The following is a 24,162-nucleotide window of genomic DNA, read 5'->3' as shown; positions in this document are numbered from 1 at the left end:
CTGCTGAAGTTGCAAGAAAAGGCCAAAATATAATGGCCAAGACAAAAATGGACTAGTAGCTTGATCTGCTTGCATTGTAGGGGAGACTGAAGTCCTGCATAAGAAATGCACAGTGTTATTTACGTGCAAGAGAAAAACGTGTGCTTAAGCTGCTCAGACGATGTAAAAGAAGTTGAAGGCAGTTAGAAAAGCAGAGTGGTCATTTAAAGAATTGGTGAATATACACCACATTCAGAAAAGGAAATGCAAACTATCAGATGTTTGCAATCAGATTACAGGTAGAGTTTGTAAAAATAACAATAAAATAAAAAAAAGGGAATACCATCAGGATTACATTTTTTTTTTTAAACCAAAGAAATTCTTTTAACAACGCTATATAGACAGCTACTTGTTTATAACTCTGGTTCTCTCTTGCCACAACATGAGCAACCTCCTGGTGCATGCACAATAAATTTTGCGCAAAGTTAAAGGGGACCTATTATGCAAAATTCACTTTTACACGGTTTTTGAACCTAAATATGTGTCGGCAGTGTGTGTACACAACCATCCTATAATGATATAAATCCACCCACTACTTTTATTATATTCCCCATAAATCATGAACAGTGTCTCAAAATGAGTCGTTCGCGTTTTCTATCCAATGTGACGTCACGTGGGCCCCGCGCACACCTGGTGACGGACTCTGCCCTATAAGCATAGCTCCTCCTCTGAGTGAGCTGCACGCAGTCCGCCATGTTCTCCGCGCTGGAGCAGCTACAGTGATAAGAAGAATGTCTCAGCTTCGTAAGCTTTGAAAGTGTTCTGTTGTTGGCTGTAAGAATGAACAAAAGAGTCTTCATGTACTCCTGGCATCAGAACCACTGAAGATGCAGTGGAGAAGTTTTATTTTTGAAGGAAATGTGCCCCAAAAATAGCTACATTCATGTACGTTTTTCCGAATCATTTACACCAGACTGCTTTGTGAACGAGGGTCAATACGAAGCAGGGTTTGCTGAAAAGTTGATTCTCAAAGATAGATCAATACCAACTGTTCGTGATGAAGCACCATATCCAGAAAACCTCATTACGTTAATGATTAAATTTTTTATGAAGTCATTTGTAACTGTAACGGAATACATTTTTAAAGTAATCCTCCCAACCCTGCTTAACACACACTGTTAATACCACATTTCACTCTGATAAACAACACACTACATGGCTTTTGCTACAAATTAATTGTCAGTGCTGCCTTCATTTTGCCCTGAAGGATATACAAACTTTTATACTTGACCATATTGTTTGTTTCTTGGCCACCCTGGATACCATTATTAGCCATTATAATGTGGCTACTATCAATTTTAAGGATCATTAACACTTTTATTGTCCCCTCTGGAGTATTAGAACAGCAAGGCCAGTTCTGTTGTTTTTTGCTATACACTAAATCCAGCTGGATTTGAAATCAAAAGATGAAAATGAGACGACAGATCAGAATTTCAACTTTCATTTCCTCATATTTATATCTAGTGTGTTAAACAACTTAGAACATGTCTACTCTTAGGCATGTCTATTTTTGGTTTGAGGCCTGTGTTTTACTTGTGAAGACCGCATTTGTTACTAAAAAGGATAAACCAACATAAAAACCAGAGAGCTGTCTATGGGAGAAAAGCAAGCCATTGTGAAGCTGAGAAAAGAGGAAAAATCTATCGAAGCTATTCCAGTACAAAAAGAAAGAAACCCCTGGTGTACTAACAACCAGACATCGAACAGATCGGCCAAGGAAAACAACTGCAGTTGATGACAAACATTGTGAGAGCTGTGAAGTAAGTGTACTGAAATCTGCACTTACAGCTGCTTGCTGTCTCTTCAGCTTATCTCTGTACTCTTCCAGCTCCTGCAGGTTCAGATCTGGGGGAAGTTTCTGCAAGCAGAGAGAAGCATCACAAATTCAGTATACTAAATGTTCTGAGGAAGAAAGTAAAACAACAATCATCCAAATTTTGGCCCAAATTCAATCCACCTCTCAATGGATCTCTTCAAAAGTGGTCAAGTTTTGAAAAATGCTGACGTATGCACAATTATCTATATAAAATGTAATGATACACAATGATTCTGAAGGACATTTTAAGTAATAATGCACAGCATTTCCCACCTAAATAACAATAAGTTCCAAATAAAGAAAGCAAGGCATGAATAAGAGGAATTACTTTCCCCTTGCCTGGTCTCACTCATTTATAATGCAGTTTGTGATGCATCACCAAATCTAATGAGATTTCACACCCACAATAAATGGATAATCCATCAATCCTGGATTTGGCTACAATCTTCACACAAAGTCCACACGCACGGGTGGTTGCAAAACTCTGCGTGTGTCGCAGAAATGCAGTGTCAGGGCTCTTCCTGCTCATATGATTGAGAAGGTTATGGCTTCACTAGTGCCTTGAGAAAGTGTGGTAGATTTTGGACTCGGCAGGCGGTCCAGGGAGTTTATACAGGTGTTAAACTGAGCAAACACACCTCAAGTTCGTACTGCACCATGTCAGTGGAGTCGTTGGAGTAGTACACCTCCTCTATGCTGTCAATGATCTCCTGCTCAGCCTGCGGATCAATAGGCTGCTCCCTCAGCTCTCTCAGCTCCTCCTGAGAGACAAACAGAGAGAGAGAGGTGAACGAGAGAGAGAGAGAGAGAGAGAGAGAGAGAGTGCGAGAAAGAGAGAAGTAAATGAATACGGATGAACTAATGCTTATTCAGAGTCAGCATTATTTTTCTGGCATATGATCGTGGGAGAAAATACAGCATTTCCCCACAGAACTGCGGTCTGGTGCACCATTTCTGCTGCTAAGCACTTAATACTGCTACCCTGAGGGGAAACTCCTTATGGATCTCCATAAGGATTAACACAGCCACATCAATATCAGCAGAAAAACATAAGCAGACACGGGGCTTTGCAGACTTTGAAGAGTGATGCTGGGAAGCAGACCTACATGATGGAATTCTGGTTAAGAAATAAAAACAGAAGGTGAGAACAACATGGGGCGGAAGGAGTCAAAAGCAGCCCCCTACCCTCCCCACCCCTTTCCAGTCTTTCAGATTCAAAGCACTGCACAGTTTAGAGCAGGGAACATCGACAAATCAAAACAAGCAAACAAATGTTTCAAGAATGTTTTTTAATGGCTGTAGTAGCTGTAGTACCTTCTGATTTTTATTAACATGAACTATAGCAGCTTCTGTAGCAGATCCATGCACTGATTCTATCCACCAGAAAGCCGCTTACAAGGTAAAAGTTTTCACAATCTGATGAGTCAATTGGCAACATGACTCATTTTAAAAAATGTAAGGTTTAAAGACAATTGGAAAGAGAACTGTGTGTAAATTCTCCACTTTAAGTTAAAAACTGACGTCCCATCTGATCAGAGTCCATGGCACTAGTCAAAAGAGGCAACAGGAAGCACCACAAAAACAAAAAATACCCACTTTAAATGGATGTCTTATACATGTACAGCCATAAATGAATCACTAATGATTAAGCATTAAAAGATAACCGTTTCTCATCACTCAGTCATGTTAGATTCAGAAATTGTATGCAGCTGGACCTATACACATTTTAGTGGAATACTCTTGGATTAGCATTTGGCCACAACACCACCTGACTCATTACATGAAATGCATCACAGCAATGGGTCTCATTTATCAAGTTGGATACAAACAGATTTATGTGTGAATCGTTTGTATGAGCGTTAACACTGAATATTTAGTATTCATGAAAATCCCATAAATTAAAGGGGGAAAAGGGGAAAAAAAATCCTTTTGTATTCTATTCCTGCTCATGAGCGTTGTGTATAAATTAAGACTAACTAATGCAAAGCTCAGCTGGTCGGCTTCAAATCATATAACTTGTGATGAGTCACTGCATTTTTATATATGGATTACTCTGTCAAGTTTAAATCGCTTATTTATCTCAAACAAACAAACAAACAAACAAACAAACAAACAAATAAATAAATAGAGTTTTTAGACCAGTCATTTCATATAGAACTGAATGGCATATTCTAAAGACAAATAGTTTCAGAGGAAATGCTGGTGTATGAAAGAAGGATGGGCTGGTTAGTGCAGACGGCAACCGTAAGCCAAGGTGGTGCAAAAGGCACAATTGATATTACTGAAAGAATTAGCATATGATGCCCTTAGGAGGCAAAGGATATTTTGAGTGGGTGAAAATTGGCTTAATTGGTTCTGTTTGCCATGGCATCTGGTCAGTTTTAAAAAGCTCGGTCATACTTTGCCCTCCCTCGGGTGCAGAAAGACTCTGTTGATTAGCAGCAATACTTATTTTTAACTCAGTTTTTGTGTCAAACCATTTTCAATGATACCGAATTTACCTCTATAATTTCCCTCCATATTTTGGCTATTTCAGCTGGATACAGTGCTAAATAATTTTGTTTTATATTTCCCTGTAAACATGAGTCAAAAGTACATCAACTTCTGCCTCAGAGAAATTCTTCTCTTTTTAGCCATTTAGCAACCATTTTGTGCTTTCCACTTTGTGAACTTGGCCTTTTTAATGGAGTTTTGCAGGCATCAAGAAACACAAATTAGCTGTGGCGTGCACGCACATGGTAATATACAGGTGACTGCCATTTATCAGCATGTGTGTGTACATGGTACACTATAATGGACCGGCATCCCATCCAGAGTGTATTCCCACGTCGTGCCCAATGTTCTTGAGATGGGCTCCGGATCCACCATGACCCTAACTAGGATGACCCTGAAAGCACTGACTAAAGAGAAAGAATAAACAGTGAAACAATAAAAATGTGAGAGAAATGTGGACTTTCATTCAGTTAGCCTCTATAAGCATTTTCAGTTTTCCTGCTGTTCATTCTACTTTTTTTTCAGTCTTTGTTGTCTTTATATTTTCCCCATTTCTGAAAGGTGGATTTCATTGCTGGTAATGTTTTAGCCAAAACAATTTTATAGCCACCTCTGTGCTTATTATTTTAAAGAGCTGTCGACTTTCAATTTTATCTGTTTCCCAGATACCACTGACTCCTAACTTGGTAAACAGATGTTGACTGTTTTTAAATCATTAAACACCTTAATGAGGCACATTCAAATACAAATAGCATTAATTAGAGAACATCAGAGGGTTCAAAAGTTTTAGATCACACTTAACTCAATTGCTGTAATATTTAAGCCATGGTGTTATGTTGTTTTGTTTAACAGTGAAACACCATTAAATGTACAAATATGTAAATTTTTCTACACAGAAACCAGTGAGGTTGCAAACATTTGTACTCAACTGCGTTCGCTTATAACAAGTAAGGTCATTTTAGCGACACTATGCTACAATGTTACACCGACTATGCAACATGGGGGGTGATATGGACACAGGACAGTAACTGAAGCAATCTGGTTCGAGTAGTCCAACAGTATTAGTAGTTGTTGTTGCTGTAGTAGCTGTTCCCAGACTATAAAAAGGTTTGATTGATAGGCCTGTTTATAGATTTTGACTGGTGTTTACCAACGCTCACTGGCCCATTGTACTTTTCCTAGCAGTCCCGGTGCAGCAGAGGATACAAATTGTTGATAGGTAAAAGTACTGGAACATTATAAAAAGGAAAGCCTGTCAGAAACAAAGACAGCAGAAGGTGAACAGGCGCAACACAAGACGATGGATTAAGGCATTATTTTTTAAGCAAAGATGGAAAGAAAGGAATCCAGAGCCAGCACAAACGGGAACAAGGAAATTCATTTACAAAGAGTCTGCAAATTAAAATAAGCTCCACTGCTGATGGAAGAGAGGTGCATGTTTTTGTAAATAGCAGCTAAGTTCAGAGTCATTTTTAAAACTGTGCTGAAAAAAAAGGGAGGAAAAAAAAGAAGCAGTAATTTGGAAAATCAGTCTAACCACTATCTCAGTAATTTAAGGTTGCAGCCCAGAGGCACCAGGCAATCTCTTGTTCAATAAGAACAAACAACTGTGGGAGCAAAAAACCCCAGGATGGTTCCTGACTGTCATCTCAAGTCTCATGAGAGAAACAGACTGAACATACCACTGCAGTGAAGAAGTGGACATTTGCCCAATAAGTGAGCCAAGCTACTACAGAATCAAGACACTGGGGATTACAAGATATTCTATTTGCCTGCTGAAATGCAATTTTTGAATCTGCCCATAAGAAAAGTCAGGATATTACTAGGTGGGAATTTGGCGTATCTATAAAGAGAAAATGTAATCAATTCCAACACACACATGCTGTGCAGGCTGCCCATGACCATACACTGTCTCATAACACTTATTCACGTTTTACCACAGTATTGCTGAATTCTACATTCCGATTGGAAAAAAGGTGATTAATTAGAAACAGCTAACACAGGTACTTGTATAGCAGATGCCCCTTAATCTAAATCATTGATATGATCAAGCTTTTTACAAGGAGATGATCATGTATTATTTTTGGAAGGAGTCTCCAGTGTCAGTTCTCTGTAACCTTCAGAAGTAACCCTAAGTGGTTATAACATAAGTGCTAACAGGACGTTCCACATAGATAAAACGTATGAAATGTCAATTTTTCATGAATTATAAAACTGTAATCACTGCCAAATTGTTGCAGTATAAAGAGGAATAAAACACACAAGGGCATGCTGTTATAGAAAAATAATCAACTTTGTGTCTCATACCACTACATCATTGATTATTTTCCAATAACAGCATGCCCTGGCTTTATACATTTATACAGGAAGACAAGAAACACAGCCTTAGAACCATCTTTTAGACAAGCACCTTTGCGTTTCTGAGGCTCTCAAGATCCCAGCCATCACTTGTAGTCACAATCAGTGGTGAATGGTACTATATTTCATATCGTCACTGATATCATTATCACAATAAATACCAAAAAATATTGTGATATAGTTTTAAGTCCATATCACCCATCCCTACTGCCAACCCTACAATTAGTGGACAACCGGCTGTATCACCTGAGCCACAGCCGCCCCCACACCAGTTGTCTATTCTTTTCTGGTAATAATTTATTTATAATTCCGCTGTCACCCTGGACATCATCTTTTCCATGCACTTCCCCCCAGCAGAAGACTCTGAGCTATGAAAGCCAACACGACAAGGCACATGGTCGTCCTGGATGAGTGCGCCTGCCAATTGCAGCAACTGTAATGTCAAGCATCCTGAATATGGCTGCAAACTGTACTGACATTTAAAAACCATCAACATCACACTCTATGGGTAATAATATTGTGAATTACCCCAAGAGAATGATTATTCAGTAGGAATTCAGAAAACACTTCAAAATGGCTGAGACACTGCGTGCACAATATAGCTCATAGGGAATGGATTCAGACTCATCTAACGCCTTTATCTGTTCTCTTTTGATGACATCACCTCCTTGCACCTACCAGGGCGAGTGTGGGGGTGTGTTTGGGGAAGGAGGTAGTGGAGGTTTTGGGTTTAATGCATTTATGTGCCGGAGACAGGGGAGTTTGAGTAGAATGAGTCATCAGTCAGAAAAAGAAAGAAAGAAATACACTAAGAGAAAGCAGTGATGTGTAAAACCTTCAGATGACTGACTTCTGCTTAAGACTTCAAAATGACTTTTCCCCTCAGATGTGCTATAATCTTTATAAGGCTAGTGTCTTTTCGAGTTGTTTGTTTTGAAGAAAAGTTGCACAAGTCAAGTTCTCATCAAGAGAGGTTCACAGGGCCCTCGCTCAATTTTCTTCCCAAATGTGGATGCACAAATTATAGTGCGATGCCTCGTAGCTGAACAACCCTGTCCTTCAATGTGAATACCTCTCATCCCTCCATTCCCCACGCACAGAGGAATAAACATCATTTGCACATAAAAGGCGCCGTCACGTCTGTGAATCAATCAAAGTTGTTAAACTCAAGTGCTATTAAATGCACCTGATCAAAAAAAATATGACTATGTTCTGTTTCATTTAAAAGGACAATAAAAAAAAAAATCATGTTGAGATGAGAGGCGAGGGAAACAATGTTGTGTTTATGCAGGCGGCCCTCTGTCGGTCATTCACAACCTCGTGAGGCCAAGTCACATGGACAGCTAAGTGACCACCGTTTGAATTGGTTTGTTTTGGCTGTTTTTGGCATCTCGAGTTGCTCTGCTGAGTTCTGCAATTTTGCCATAGCAAATACAAAGCCATCTTAGAAAAGCAATTATACATCCAGGACATAAACTATATTCATTTTTAATGTATTACTTATTCATCTGTAGTAAATAATTCAAGTGTTTCTGCTGCATTAACTGCTTTACTAAATTAAATTACAATCTAATCTTAAACCACATGACTACAGTGCCATCTACTGGGGGGAAGGGAAAAAAAATAAAAAATAAATAAATAAAAGTCAGTCCAGGGCAATATGATGATTATAATCGTGATATTGTGACCAATTACGCCACAGAACTCTTTTTTGAGATTTAGGTATCAGTATTTTCATAACAATTCAAAAATTGTAAAACAGATGATAAATATGCTAAAATATTTTACAGATTTATTTTTCTAATTTCATTGTACTTCTTTATAGCAATTATTTTATTTCATTATTTAAACACTGCTTTTCAGCGTTAAATTATTTGTTATGTGCAGATATTTTGCTTTAACTCAGTATTCCACAGGTTTTTTTCCTTCACTTGATAATGAGCTGATAATGATAATGAGCCATTATTAGTCACATATACATTACAGCACAGTAAAATTATTTTCTTCGCATATTAGATGCAATGTTAGGAAGGGGGTTCAGAGCATAGGGTCAGCCATGATACAACGCTGTTAGGGTCAAAGGTCTTGACAGAGGGTTAAGGGTCTTGCTCAAGGGTCCAACAGTGGCAGCTTTGCAGTTCTCATCAGTAATCCAGAGCCTTAACCGCTAAACCTTCCCTGTCCCACTTACACCAAACTTACACCATTCAGCCACTACATCAACACCACTGGCAGGTGAAGTGAATAACATTGATTATCTCGTTACAATGGCACCTGTCACGGTGTGAGATTTATTAGGCAGTTACTCAAAGTTTATGTGTTGAAGCAGAAAAAATGGGCAATTGTAAGGATCTGAGCAACTTTAACAAGGGCCAAACTGAGATGGCTAGACGACTGGGTCAGAGCATCTCCAAAACAGCAGGTCTTGAGGGGTGTTCCCAGTATACAGTGATTAGTACCCACCAAAAGTTGTTCAAGGAAGGACAACAGGTGAACCAGCGACAGGGTCATGGGCATCCAACGCTCATTGATGCATGTAGGGATAACCCGCCCTGCCACACTGCTAAAATTGTTCAGGAATGGTTTGAGGAACATGACAAAAAAGTTGACGGTGTTGACTTGGCCTCTAAATTACCCAGATCTCAATATGATCGAGCATCTGTGGGATGTGCTGGATAAACAAGTCTGATCCATGGTTGGCCCACCTCGCAACTTACAGGACTTAAAGGATCTGCTGCTAACGTCTTGGTATCAGATACCACAGCACACCTTCAGAGGTCTTGTGGAGTCCATGCCTCGACAAATCAGAGCTGTTTTTGCAGCACACGGGGGACCTACAAAATATTAGGCAAGTGGTTTTAATGTTATGGCTGAAACAGCTGTATCATGGGGCATGGCTTTATCATGACAGATTATGTAATATAGAAAAGTCTGGTTATCTGCTTTTTCTGCCATATTGCTCAGCCCTATTCTTTGTTTCATCATTGGTCATGACTATACAATGATATGAAATACTGAGCAATAGCAAATAATGTCGAGTTCAGTAGAATTACACAAGACACAGAATTACACAACAGTGAACAACTCCACAGCACACATTAACTAAACAGACAAGAGTGTATAGGGTGGGTATGAACTGAATGTGACTAAGCTGTAATTAGCATAAAAACAATAGCAATATGATTTAACACATTTTCTTAGGTTACAATATCTAAAGCACAAATAAAGGGAACTGATAAGTCACAGTCCAACAGTCAGTACTGACAAATACCTACCAGTAGTGAACACATAAAACAGGTTCAAGAGGTTAAAAACAAACTTCCTGCTTTCTGAGTGTATTGTAATGGATTTCTATATGACCCCAGGACAGACTTGGTATTGTTCACAGGTGTGAATGGGGTCAAAAGCCTCTTGGGGAGGCATATTGATCTCATCACTCAATCCACTGCCAGTGGTGGTCAGGGAGTCATATTAGAGGTCTACCGATTGATCGTTTTTGCTGGTTAATCAGCACCGATAACCAATTGCTGGAATTACGGTTATGGGCAAAATTCCACACCGATAGTCCCGGTTGTGTCCGTTGTGGGAGTGGCTGAGAAGGGACCACTGTCATTATACAGTGCTAAAGCGGCCTCTGGGGAGAAATAAAAATAAAATTTTTAAAAATCACTGATAAATTTTGTTGTGTTATTTGAAGTGGGTACCCCCCCCCCCCCCCCCATTAATTTTGAGTGTCTCTATTTTTATTTGCTATTTAGAGTGTTACTTTTTGGTTTAATTTGAATGTAGAACAGTACAGTACATATTCATTTTACAGTTAGTACTGTTTACTTTTGTATTAAAGTTCAGCAGTATTTTACTTTGAGTGTTATGTTTTCATTCAGTATCAATTTTAAAAGCCATCAGTTGATTAATCGGTTAACTGCAGGTACTGCCCATTTTAGTTATCGGTAAAATCCACTAACGATAGACCTTTGACTCATATGGCCACAACATCTGCAGTGTGAATGCTAAAGTGTCCCCATGCTCTTCGACAACCAGGTTAATGTTGCTGGAACCCTCAAAGTAAAACTCACCACCAATATAATGATCTGAGTAAAAGTGTTAATAATTTTATTTTTAAAAACATTTTTTTAAATAATAAAAAAACCCACAATTCAGAAACTACTCAAGCAGCATGCTACCCGTTATGACGATGCAACAGAAATGAACGATGTGTAACAGGTATAACTGAAAGACAATAATTCTCTTTATCCCTAATTAGACATCAAAAAGCCTCGCAGGTGCTCAGTGTGACTTCATGAGCTGAAATTTAACTCCAATTCATTACAAAATTAAAGAATGCTCCACTGCACAATCTCCATGGCCTCCATCATTATCCATCTGGTGTATGACTCAAAGCGAGTGGCCCTGTGCCATGAGACAAAGTATCTGACCTCTAAAATAACACATCTCAGTACAATACACAAGATGTATTGAGATAATTTATATAAAATATATTATATATATATATTTTATAAAATGTATATATATATATAAAAAATACACACAAATTTAAGATAAATAAATAAATTTGCGCTATACACCAAAGACATTTGGGTTTGAGATCAAAAGATGGATATGAGACAAGAGTTTAGGATTTTTTCCTGGTGTTTACATCTAGGTGTGTTAAACTAAATAAAACACAGAACCTTTTGTATCAGACCATTCAATTATTATGCTAGCAAAAGAATAGGAACAGATAAGTATTGAAGTAAATAACTCTTAATATTTGGTTGCATATCCCTTGCATGTAATAACTGCATCAAGCCTGTGACTCACTGACATCACCAGATTGTTGGGTTCTTCTTTTGTGATGCTTGTACCACAGCTTCTTTCAGTTGTGGTCTGTTTCAGGAGGTTTCTCCCTTCAGTCTCCTCTACAGGAGGTGAAATGCTGCTCAACTGAGTCAACCACCCCCCCTAATTGGATGGGGACAAACTTTCAGTAACATTTTTTCAATTTTTTTTTTACAAAATCCACAAACTGAATGTTACAAATATAAATTTCAGACTAAAACTTTACTGTGACTTTACACTGCCTTTAGGCATATCGTATTACTTAGGTTTACTTTGATCGTACTGTTTTAATGTGACATTACACATCTTACACTGTTTATCGCCTCATCTACACTGCGAGTGAGGAGCAACGCGGCCTTGTTACAAATAGATCCATCCCGTTATAATAAATGACATAATTTATACTGCAAGTGCGCATAATACAGCATATAATGACAATAAACATGACTTAAACTAAACCTTTTAAGGAACTCGCACCAGTTTCCCCAAACCCTTGCACACAGAGGAGCATTTTGGATATAAACATAAATTTGTGCTCATGCATCACTGTCGTGCTTCCATGCTACACACTTTGAAAAATTTGCAGGTTAAAATATTCATTTAATATAAAATGCTCCCATGCCTCAGAGAACACACACAGAGTGTGATCCGTTATAAGTTATGAAGGATTCACTGTTGAATGACGGAATGACTCAGCACTGTCATTTTACCATCAGTTTGACCGATACAGTTAGTATTATGCTTATTTACAGCTCACCTGGTGAAGATTGCTAAAGATCAGTATCTTTATATTGTACAGATGAATATTATTATTGGCTGATAATGCGAGGTGTTTTTTAATGTTTCATATTATTAGTTTGCTGTTTATGCTATATTATTTCACTGTTCTACTGTTAATAACTGATGATCAATCTGACTGTACTCAGCATATTCAATGTTCTTTGTTTCTTTCTGTAGAACCACATATATTTGACCACCTATTATTCTGTGAACATGTAAAGTTTCAAGAAGTTTGGATTAAAGACAAGCTGAAGATGTGCATTCTAACAGATGACTCACAGTGATCACCAATTTAAACTAGTGATACAAAGCCTGCAACTTCATTACAAAGTTGGTCCTTCGAACCGGATGGTGACTACTGTGTATAAAGATGGCTCCAGTTCCTTCAGACAGAGACTTTAATGCAGAAGATGTTCGTCCATGCCGCTTAAGGCACCCTCTTGTCTGTCTAAATGAGTATGAGATTGACCTCCTTTATCGAAACAGAGGGAGAAATATGGAGAGATCCGCCGAGATGACGCCTCTCCCACAGTTCCCCACGCCGTCCAAAGACGGCATGAAATAAATGCCTTCAGCCTCAGGACATATTCCTTTCTATGAGAACACCCCATTCCCAGCTCAGTGAACTCCACTTATCTTTGAGGCCTTTCAGCAGCTCCAGGAGGATAATAGGAGGTTACATCAGACTGTGATGGATATGCAGTGCTGAATGGATAAAAGTGGTGTTCTATTACTCCATTCCTCTTTGCAAATATCACCAAAGCATCAATTACAGTGGCAAGAAAAAGTATGTGAACCTTTTGGAATTTCATGGTTTTCTGAATAAATTTGTCATGAAATGTGATCTGATCTTCATCTAAGTCAAGGGTATTGACAAATATAATGTGTCTAAAATAATAACACAAAATAAATTCTGATCTTTCATGTCTTTATTGAGAACAACCAAAAAAAACTCATAGTGCTTGTGGAAAAAGCATGTGATCCCTTGAGTTAATGACCTCAAAAAAAGCTAATTGCAGTCAGGTTTTAGCACACCTGGAGTCTCGTTAAGAAATTGATTTGGAGGTGTGGACTACAGCTACTTTGACTGATAAAAACCCCTCAAACTTTTGGCGTTTGCTCTGCACAAGAAGCACACACTTATGTGAGCCATGCCTCGCCAAAAAGAGCTTTCAGAGGATCTACGATCAAGAATTGTTGACTTGCATAAAGCTGGCAAGGCATGGCAAAGGCAAAGCGATTTCAAAGACTTCACCAGTCTACAGTTTGGCAAACATTCTACAAATGGAGACACTTTGGGACTGTTGCCACTCTACCAAGAAGTGGACGCCCAGTCAAAATGACACCAAGAGCACAACGACGACTCATCACTGAGGTAAAGAAACAACCCCGAATTACACCCAAAGATTTGAAGGCATCATTGGAACTGGCTAACATCTCTGTTCATGAGTCTATAATACGTAAAACATTGAACAAGCAGGGTATCTATGGCAGGACACCACGGAGGAAGCCACTGCTTACTAAAAAGAACATTGCTGCACGCCTGCAGTTTGCAAAAGAGCACATTGACACTCCACAGCGGTATTGGCAAAATGTTTTGTAGACTGATGAAACTAAGATTGAACTATTTGGAAAAAGCACACAGCACTACATCTGGCGTAGAAAGGGCACGGCATATCATCATGAAAACATCATCCCAACTGTAAAGTATGGTGGAGGAAACATCATGATTTGCTGCATCAGGGCCTGGCCAGCTTGCAATTATTGAGAGGAAGATGAATTCCCAAGTATATCAGACAATTCTTCAGGATAATGTGAGAATGTCTATACGTCAGCTGCAACTGTGTAGAAGTTGGGTGATGCAACAGGACAACAACCCAAAACACCAGAGCAAGTCCACAACAGAACGGCTTCAAAAAACAAAATCGGCCTTTTGGAGTGGCCAAGTCAGAGCCCAGACCTCATCCCAATAGAAATGCTATGGAATGACTTCAAGAGAGCCATACACATGAGACATCCAAAGAATATGACAGAGCTAAAGCTGTTCTGCCAGGAAGAATGGGATAAAATTCCTCCTGAACGATGTGCAGGTCTGATCCACAGCTACAGGAAGCGCCTGGTTGAGGTTATTGCTGTCAATGGGGGGTCAGCCAGTTATTAATTGTAAGAGTTCACTTACTTTTTCCACTGCCATTTTCAATGTTGAATGAGTGTGTTCAATAAAGACATGAGGGATCAGAATTTATTTTGTGTTATTATTTTAGGCACATTATATTTATCAATAGTCTTGACTTAGATGAAGATCAGATCACATTTTATGACAAATTTATTCAGAAAACCATGAAATTCCAAAAGGTTCACATACTTTTTCTTGCCACTGTAGTAGATGATATTTCATATATACTCGATCAGAAATCAATTAAAGAGGATCAGAAAGAAGACTGGGCACGCCTACCACCACCAGTGACAGTAGATAATAGACCTAAAGGTTAAGTCAGGTATCACAGATGTTATGGAAGAGATAAAAGAGCGAATTAGCAAACTAGAAATGAAACGATCCTCTGCTCCACCCGCTCCAAAGTATCAACATCCTAATGATGATTCAGAGGATTCAGAATGGTGTTCAAATTCTATCAATGCTGCAGCCCCTCCTTCGTTACCGCAAAAAGAGACGATCTTTTCATTGACTCACGACTACATAGTCAAGAGAGAATATATAGGGGTCCTAAGGCTTCTATCCCAGACTTCAACTATGATGACCCTAGAGAGTTTGCAAGGCGTAGCATATCTCTGGAAAATATCCCTCTCCCTGATGCCACAGAGAGATTTAAGTACCAAATTCTGTTAGATCATCTGAAGTTTGAAGAAGCCTTCTGATTGCAGATTCTTACAGTAACTCTCTGTACCCTTATTCAGACACAATGGCCTCTCTCATTCAACATTACAGTGAGCCTCACCAACTGGCCTTGAGGAGAATAGCAGAGTTACTCTATTCAATCAGGAGATTCCTTTGGGTTTCGTAAATATGCATTGAGCGTTAGAACACTAGTTGCAATGTTGCAACAACTGCCAGAAGGTTATATTGAGACCACTAAGAGGCAGAGGCAACAATAGAAAGATGGTAGAAAAGGTAGCAGACCAAAGACTGTGCTACTAGGTTCTACCCAAACTGCTGCTGAAGTGCCTTTAGCAAACAAAAAAAAAACACCACAGGTGTATGATGAATCTAGAATGTACTGCCCTTACTGCATCAATAAATCAAACAATTTGAATGAATGTTCTAACTGATCTCAGCTCACTACAGAGCAGCAGAAACAGTGAGTACTAAGCAAGCGGCGCTGTTGGAGACGTGGCTGCAACCATCAAGCTGCACGATGTCATCTAAGAAGTACCTGTAGCAACTGAAGAGGCGAGCTTCTGAATGCGCTCCATGAGGTCAATGCCAAATTCAATTCAGTTTTATTTGTATAGCGCTTTTTACAATAGACATTGTCTCAAAGCAGCTTTACAGAAATATCAACACGGTATACAGATATTAAAGGTGCGAATTTATCCCAACTGAGCAAGCCACTGAGTGGCGACGGTGGCAAGGAAAAACTCCCTAAGATGTTTTAAGAGGAAGAAACCTTCAGAGGAACCAGACTCAGAAGGGAACCCATCCTCATCTGGGTAACAACAGATAATGTGAAGAAGTTCATTATTGACTTATATGAAGTCTGTATGGCCTTAGGAGCAGCCGTAGTCCCAGCAGTCTGCAATTGGAGAATATTTGAGCTCCATCCAGAGGCAGAAAGGATCTGGATCTCTAGTATCTCCATAAAATCGTGTGTGGCTCGGCAGAAGGAGAGAGGGAGAGAAAAGATTATTAGGACTGGGAATTAGTATAATAGAAAGTCTAGTCAGGGTAGGCTTGAGTAAACAAATACGTTTTAAGCCTAGACTTAAACACTGAGACTGTGTCTGAGTCCGAACACTAATAGGAAGACTGTTCCATAACTGTGGGGCTCTATAAGAGAAAGCTCTTCCCCCTGCTGTAGCCTTCACTATTTGAGGTACCGTCAGATAGCCTGCATCTTTTGATCTAAGTAGGCGTGGCGGATCATAGAAAACCAAAAGGTCGCTTAGATATTGTGGCACGAGACCCTTTAGTGCTATATAGGCTAATAAAAGTATTTTATAGTTAATGCGAGATTCCACTGAGAGCCAATGCAGTGTTGATAATATTGGAGTGATATGGTCGTATCTTCTAGTTAGGACTCTAGCAGCTGCATTCTGGACTAACTGGGGTTTGTTGATATTCCTACTGGAACATCCAGACAGTAAGGCATTACAGTAATCTAATCTAGAGGTGACGAATGCATGAACTAGCATTTCTGCATCATGTAGTGACAATATATTTCTTATCTTAGAAATATTTCTGAGATGAAAGAAGGCTATCCTAGAAATATTATCTACATGAGCATCAAATGATAGGCTGGAGTCAATAATCACTCCAAGGTCTTTAACTGCTCTACATGTTGAAAGAGAATGTCCATCCAGAGAAACCATGTGATCAGAAAGATTATTTATAGCTACACGTTATCCTAATAATAGTATTTCTGTTTTATCAGAATTAATTAAAAGGAAGTTAGTTAACATCCAACGTCTAATGTCCTTTACACATTCCTCAACCTTACTAAGCTTCTGTCTGTCCTCTGGCTTCGTTGAAACATACAACTGTGTATCATCAGCATAACAGTGGAAGCTAATTCTATGCTTACGAATAATTTGTCCTAGGGGTATCATATATAAAGTAAAAAGCAGTGGGCCTAAAACAGAACCCTGTGGAACTCCAAAGGTAACCTCAGTATGCCTGGAGAAGTCTTCATTTACATCTACGAACTGATAACGATCGGTCAGATAAGACCTGTGCCAGGAGAGGACTGTTCCCTTAATGCCAACAACATTTTCTAATCTATCAAGGAGAATAGTGTGATCTATAGTATCAACAGCTGCACTAAGGTCGAGTAACACAAGCAGCGAGACACAACCCTGATCAGAGGCCAGTAGTAGGTCATTTACTACTTAACTAATAACTAATAACTAATAATAACTAATAACTAATGCTGTCTCTGTGCTATGATGAAGTCTAAATCCTGACTGATACATTTCATGAATGTTATTCCTATCTAAGTACAAGCATAACTGCTTTGCTACAACCTTTTCTAAAATCTTAGAGAGGAAGGGGGGATTTGATATAGGTCTATAGCTGGACAGTTGAGAGGGGTCAAGGTCAGGTTTTTTAGTCAAGGGTTTAATAACTGCTAATTTAAGTGATTTATGTACATAGCCAGTGCTAAGGGAAGAACTGGTTATATTTAAAAGTGGTTCAATTACTCCTGGACAAATCTGTTTAAAGAAACACAAAGGTACAGGATCTAGTATGCAAGTTGATGAATTGGTTGAAGAGATTAATGTAGCTAGTTCGGTCTCTCTAAGCGGAGCAAAACACTCTAAACATTGATCTGATATTGCTACATTATTATCTAATGGGTTTGTTACAGTACTGTCCGGTTTTAATTTAATGGCCTGTATTTCACGTCTAATATTTTCAACCTTATCAATGAAAAATTTCATGAAATCTTCACTGCTACGTATGTAATGATTGAGTGTTTCTCTCTGTAGTGGTTTTATTCCTAGTTAATTTTGCTACCGTGGATATTGCAAATCATTGGATATCAAATGAAATCAATGCTGAGACAACCTGCAGACAAGTGAATTCTTCTAGTGATGTTCTTTACTTAGACAGGAAAGCTGGATGCAGTCAAGTCTTCCTCAAGGTCACTAGAGTGCTTCTATGCAGTCGTAGCCCTACTTTAGATATGCAAGCTATTCTGGATGACAGATGAGAACAAACCATCCACCTCCAGGATGCAGGACAAAAGTTGAAACTTGAGGGTCATTCAGAGCCGTACACTTAGAACTGTGCGGAAGGACCAAGGGTTGATACAGGGCACATTGGTGACTTTCACTGTCTCACCAGCCATGCAGCCTGAGAAAGTTTATAGGACTGGGGGAGCAATTGTTCATTTACTTATCAAGAATATAATCTAAATCAATTACACCTGCCTGTTCTCAACTTGAGCTCTTCTGTGCTAGGTGTCCTGCTGCACTTTAGAGAGCATTCCACAACTTTATGTCAGCAGTGACATAAAGGGAATGTTCCATCAGGTGAGACTACTCCCGGAGGACAGACCTCGCTTGCAGTTTCTGTGGCGTCACACGCAAATAGATAGTTCACCAAATGTGTACGAATGGCAAGTCCTACCATTTGGGTCAACTTGTTCCGCATGCTATGCAACATACACGCTTCAGAAACATGTCACTGATCACAGCCAATCGGGGGATGATGTTTGTGATGCTGTCGAAAAATACTTTTATGTAGATAATTGGCTACAGAGTTTCCCTTCTCCGGCAGCAGCCAAAACATTGGTTAACAAGTTGAGGGAACTGTTGATAAGTGGAAACTCTGAGTTAAGGCAATGGGCGAGCAACTTCCCAGAAGTCATGAGACACCTTCCCACCAAAATACTGTCACAAGATAGTGACCAGTGGCTTAACCAAAGCCAAACTGATCCACAAGAACCTGCTCTGGGATTATACTGGAGGTGTAAATCAGAAACATTGGTATACAAGCCCCACCTGCAGGAAGCAAGTCCCATAACTACATATACAGGAGTACATCTACATATACTGCCCTGTGGAGGTTGTTGGTGAAGTTACTGGCTGTTGTTTTGGGGTTTTTCTTCACAGCTCTCACAATTTTTCGGTCATCAGCTGTCGCTGTTGTTTTCCTTGGCTGACCAATTCTGTGTCTGTTGCTCCGTACACCAGTGGTTTCTTTCTTTAAAGGATATTCCAAATTGTTCTATTGGCTATGCCCAATGTGTCTTCAATGCCTCGGAGTGATTTTCCCTCTTTTCTCAGCTTCAAAATGGCTTGCTTTTCTCCCATGGACAGCTCTCTGATCGTCATGTTGGCTTATCCTTTTTAACAACAAATACAGTCTTCTCAGGTGAAACTGAAGGCTAAAACCAAAAGCAGATATTCAGAGCTATTTATTGTTTAAACAGTCAATCTAACAGGATACACATGGATAACAAGAAATACCTGTCAGTCCAATATTTTTGCTCACCTACAAAATGGGTAGTTTGATACAAAATGTGCTATGTTGTTTAACACATAAATACCAGGAAATAAAAGCTGAAACTCTAAACTCTTCTCATATTCATCTTTCCATCTCAAACTATCTTCAGTCTACAACAAAAACAAATGAATTGGCCTTACTGTTCAATTAGTCATGTTTACAATGTCTACAAAAATAAATGTATGTATGTATGTATGTATGTATGTATGTATGTATGTATGTATGTATATATATATATATATATATATATATATATATATATATATATATATATATATATATATATGTATGTATGTATGTATGTATGTATGTATATATATATATATATATATATATATATATATATATATATATATATATATATATATATATATATGTATGTATGTATGTATATATATATATATATATATATATATATATATATATATATATATATATATATACACACACACAGTCTTTTTTTAATCAAAACAAAGTATATTACATAAACATATCTTACCTTTTTAAAGTTTCAGTACAAAATTCTAACATGAAATCAGATGCTTCCAATCAGAGTTTGTAAATGTTTTTTTTTTGTTTTTTTTTAAATTTCACCAAGCTCTACTCAATATAACGCATCAGTGCCATTTTAGTGCAAGATAAAACACAACAGGGTGTGCGATTATTGGAAAATAATCAACAATAGAGTGGTGTCTCACGTCTAGCATTTTGTCACACTGGTTAAGAAGACCATAAAGTTGGAATGCAGTGATCCTATTTATCCATTTTCAATAAGAAACCAATATCAGAGCTCCGAGTGTCAGCAGAAACCCGATTCTGATCCGATAACAACATCCTCATAGCAGTCAAGTCTCTTTACCGGCTTCTGTTGCCATGTTCTACAAAACATCAGAGGTATGCACATCAAAGCTATAATGATAAGACAACGTGTGTCCTATTTTTACAATGCGTGATCTGTGTCACATCAGTCAACATTACACACATTGATAGCCTACTTCAGTGAATCAGATTAAAATACTGGAAACATCTGATACAAACAGCATTGCAGGGCAATATCAGACTGGATATTGATGCTCAGCATTGGAACAGTGAGTCCCTACTATATTGACCAGTGGTTCCCAAACCGCTCTTGGAGTCTCCATCACTTGCACTGTATATTTCAGTGTTTCAGCTCATGATTATACTAAGCAATACAGATTTGCTCCAGAACTGGGACTGTTCCTACATTCATACAGAATTCAGTTCCAACACATCCAGTTAATCAGGTACACTTCTTACTTGACAGAGATGTGCTGAAATAAGGTTGGATCTAATCCTGTAGGAGGATTATGGATTATACTGCCCAAAAGCAATGCTTAATTATGAAAATGGCTATCACCAAGTTAAAAGAAAAGAGAAAAATAAATAAATAAATGACCCAAAAGCAGCACTTAAAGGATTAAACTGAGACAACAACAACAACAAAAAACATTAGTGAGCTGCAATTTGGCTTTGTGTTATAAGACCTGGGCAATACAACACTTCCAATATATAATTGGACACAGGCTATTGTGCATCACACTATTCATCCTCAGTCCCACCCAACCATGCCCTTTACTGAAGTATGAGAATCTGATACCATCCATCATCATAGACAAGCTTATTTAAACATACTGTAGCTTAGATATTATTTACAAAAGTAAAAAAAAAAAAAATAGCTATAACTGTTTTCGAAAATGAGACACCACACATGATCCATCCAATGGATTTCTGATATTATTATAAGCAGGAAGCACATATCCCACTTCTTCTAATTTCTTCTAACTTCTAATTTCAATACAATGCCCATACCAGTGCTCTGTGTATTGGCCGATAACTGATATAAACACCTCACGGTAACTGAGGCCTCTCTCTAAAAGCTTCAGTGAACAAGTTACTGAATGTGAAAGAACATAAAGGACATAGCATCCTGTCAAATCTGATCTCATGCCAATGCAGCATCTCAAACTATCTTCAGTTACAATATCACAATTCCCAAACCTGAAATGGACAATATGAACTTTCTGTGACCCCAAGCCTTGGCTTTTTGGTTTCTACTCATTATTAATGGTCACGCTTGTAAATCCAGATTCAATAACCGTTTCAGAATATTTTCATGACTTCTGTTGTTTCACCGAGTCAGAGTCACACAGCGTTGTTAAGAAACTAGCAGAGGTGGTTATACAGAGAAATGTGTCCACTTTTATTGCGGAACTCCTAGTGACAGGTGTCAGGATAGTGGAAAAGTCTCATTTGTGAACCTAGTCTGGAAATCTGCTACTAGGAGTGTAACACATATGCAACTGTGACCCGATTATGTCCGTTTATAAATAAATAAATTAATTAATTAATTAATTTAAAAACATTTTAAAAACCCACCACAGGATTCATTCGCTCTTGCTGGAGACTGGAGATACACATTTGCACCTACTGTACAAGTGTTATCGGTAAACACCTGTTATTATTATAGTACAGTATCTTATGTCAGAAGGTCTTAAAGACATTTAAAACCAGTGACATGAATGGTGGCGATATTGAGAAAGAAAAGGTGCACATGCACTAATTTCCATGCTCAAGAGGCATTACGTGCTTATAAGGCATTACCCTTTTTTTGTTTGTTTTAGATCATAGCATTATGGTTAAACCATAGCAATCCTAGTAAACACAATACATCTTTAGAAGCATGACAATTAGTCAACGAATGTCTTTTCTACCTCTATGCATGTACATAATGGACATCCAATGATCATTTTTTAATTACTTAAGATTCTCCAGCTGTACATGCAAGTTTACAGCATTTCTGAATTGTGTTACAACTGGCACATGCGATCTTGCAATTGTGCCAGCATAGGGGAAATTACGTCTTCCAAAATATTTCATACCCTCCCTCCAGATAGCCTTTAAGAACACCTTTGACAAAAGAAGAACGTATTGAAATCGTTCTCACGGCTGGATCGGGAAGCTGCTTCAAGGTTGTGATGGATTTTAACAGAAAATATGGCGAGCACATCTCTCTTACACACACGAAACTGTTGCCAAACTTATTAACAAATTCAAAAAGACTGGAATTGTTGTGGACTGACTGAAACGTGGACGTCCATGAACATCCACTGATGAAGGCACAACCGACGTAGAGCTGGCAAACATAGTCCCCTACTGTATATACTGAGACTTTTGGGACACTCTGTATATTGCTTATTTTCTGCCTCTCAATCCCACATACGCATTTCATTTGAAATATTCCAAAAGCGGTTAAACGAAATGAAACAAGTTTACAGAAAGCCAGGTCAGCTCACCTTGCTCGGGACCCTGAAGCTCTCCATGGGACTCATATCCGCCATACTCTCCTGAGGGCTTTTCAAGCCCTGTTAGGAAATAAAATGAAATTAAATCAAAGTTAAATAAATGCAGATCAAATTCAAAATCAGTGGAGCATGACAGTCTAAGACTAGCTCAGTGTAATGATGCAGCATGGCACCACAACAATGAAAACATCAGACACAGAATATCAGATATATTCACAGGAATAAAGACTTGCTTTGGCCTGTATTGCTAGGTAGCTGATAAACAACCCCAAGTGAAGCTCTAGACCTAATAATAAAATTCCAAACCCATATAATACCTCATACACCTTAATGATTGAAGGATCTCATCATTCACAAGGAATAAGATGCGTTTGATCATGTCTGCATTAAGCATATTTGTTTGTTCAAGGTAACGCACGTCACAGATGTCCGTCATCAACACCCTCGTCGCCTTACTCAGCTTATAATTTAGGTTAACAGTTTAGTTACTTGTTTCGTTTGCAATAAAACACACGCCCCAAGACTATAAAGACGGATTGCCATTCTGACATGTTGGGGTTTACAGCTAGCACACAGCTTCATTGGATTGCCACCTTGCTAACTGGACTTCCGGATTTCTCACGTCTATGACTTAAAAAAAAATAAACACACAAAACAATCACGTTATTATGACTCACCTGTCGGGACATTAAAGATTTAATTTTCTGCATCTTAACGCAGTTGAACGTCAGTTGCAAAAAAAAAATAATAAATAACTACAATAAGCAGCCTTACAACAAGAATATATTTCAAACAGCGAATCAGATGTTGCTATGCCAGACAGCTGCCATGTTTCTTCTGGCCCACGTGACAGGAAGAATTCCGCGGTGCCGTATGGGATATGTAGTCGCAATTCTAATGCTTTATATTTTCTTAGCAGTAGTAGGGTTGTTGCATATCGCACAATTAGCGACAGTTTGTCTGTTAGAGCCTAGACTAATAAACTGTGGATTTTTCTTACCTTTTAAACAGTGAGTTCTCTCTGAAGGAAGAAATACAGATAGTACAGTAAAACTACTGATTGTGCCGGGTCTTTTCTGGGGAGGAAAATTAGCAATGAGTATTTGAAGTCATCCTCTCTGCGGATATAAATGATAATGAGATATGATATATTATTTCATTGTACACTTAATTTTCAAGAGATATGCTTGATTTTGTGTGCGCAAATATGAATAGTGCCCCCGGTGTTTAAATTGAGTAAGAGTACATTAGATCAGTGGTTCCCAAACTTTTCCGGGACAACGCCCACCAAATAGCATTAACATTTGACCGAGACCCCCCTTTTGCAA

General features: G+C 38.5%; 1 protein-coding gene across 5 annotated transcripts in view; it reads right to left on the bottom strand.

The window, feature by feature from the left end:
• The window catches only part of vps50 (VPS50 EARP/GARPII complex subunit), a 151,844-nt gene extending 128,156 nt beyond the window's left edge, over positions 1 to 23,688 (bottom strand). For 2 of the 5 annotated variants that reach the window (XM_017454791.3, XM_017454795.3), the window contains exons 1-4: positions 23,512 to 23,688; positions 22,826 to 22,894; positions 2,494 to 2,616; positions 1,826 to 1,897 (exon numbers count right to left, since the gene is read on the bottom strand). In XM_017454791.3, the coding sequence (XP_017310280.1) occupies positions 1,826 to 1,897; positions 2,494 to 2,616; positions 22,826 to 22,894; positions 23,512 to 23,544 (297 nt within the window). In that variant the 5' untranslated portion in view covers positions 23,545 to 23,688. Of the gene's footprint in view, positions 1 to 1,825; positions 1,898 to 2,493; positions 2,617 to 22,825; positions 22,895 to 23,151; positions 23,423 to 23,511 lie in introns of those variants that run through there. The other 3 variants (XM_017454792.3, XM_017454793.3, XM_017454794.3) reach the window with 3 other exon arrangements.
• Between the last annotated feature and the right edge of the window lie 474 nt (positions 23,689 to 24,162).

The sequence above is a fragment of the Ictalurus punctatus genome, chromosome 24 (assembly GCF_001660625.3).
Source record: "Ictalurus punctatus breed USDA103 chromosome 24, Coco_2.0, whole genome shotgun sequence".
NCBI classification, from domain to species: Eukaryota; Metazoa; Chordata; class Actinopteri; order Siluriformes; family Ictaluridae; genus Ictalurus; species Ictalurus punctatus.
This window is presented reverse-complemented; position numbering and strand designations above follow the sequence as displayed.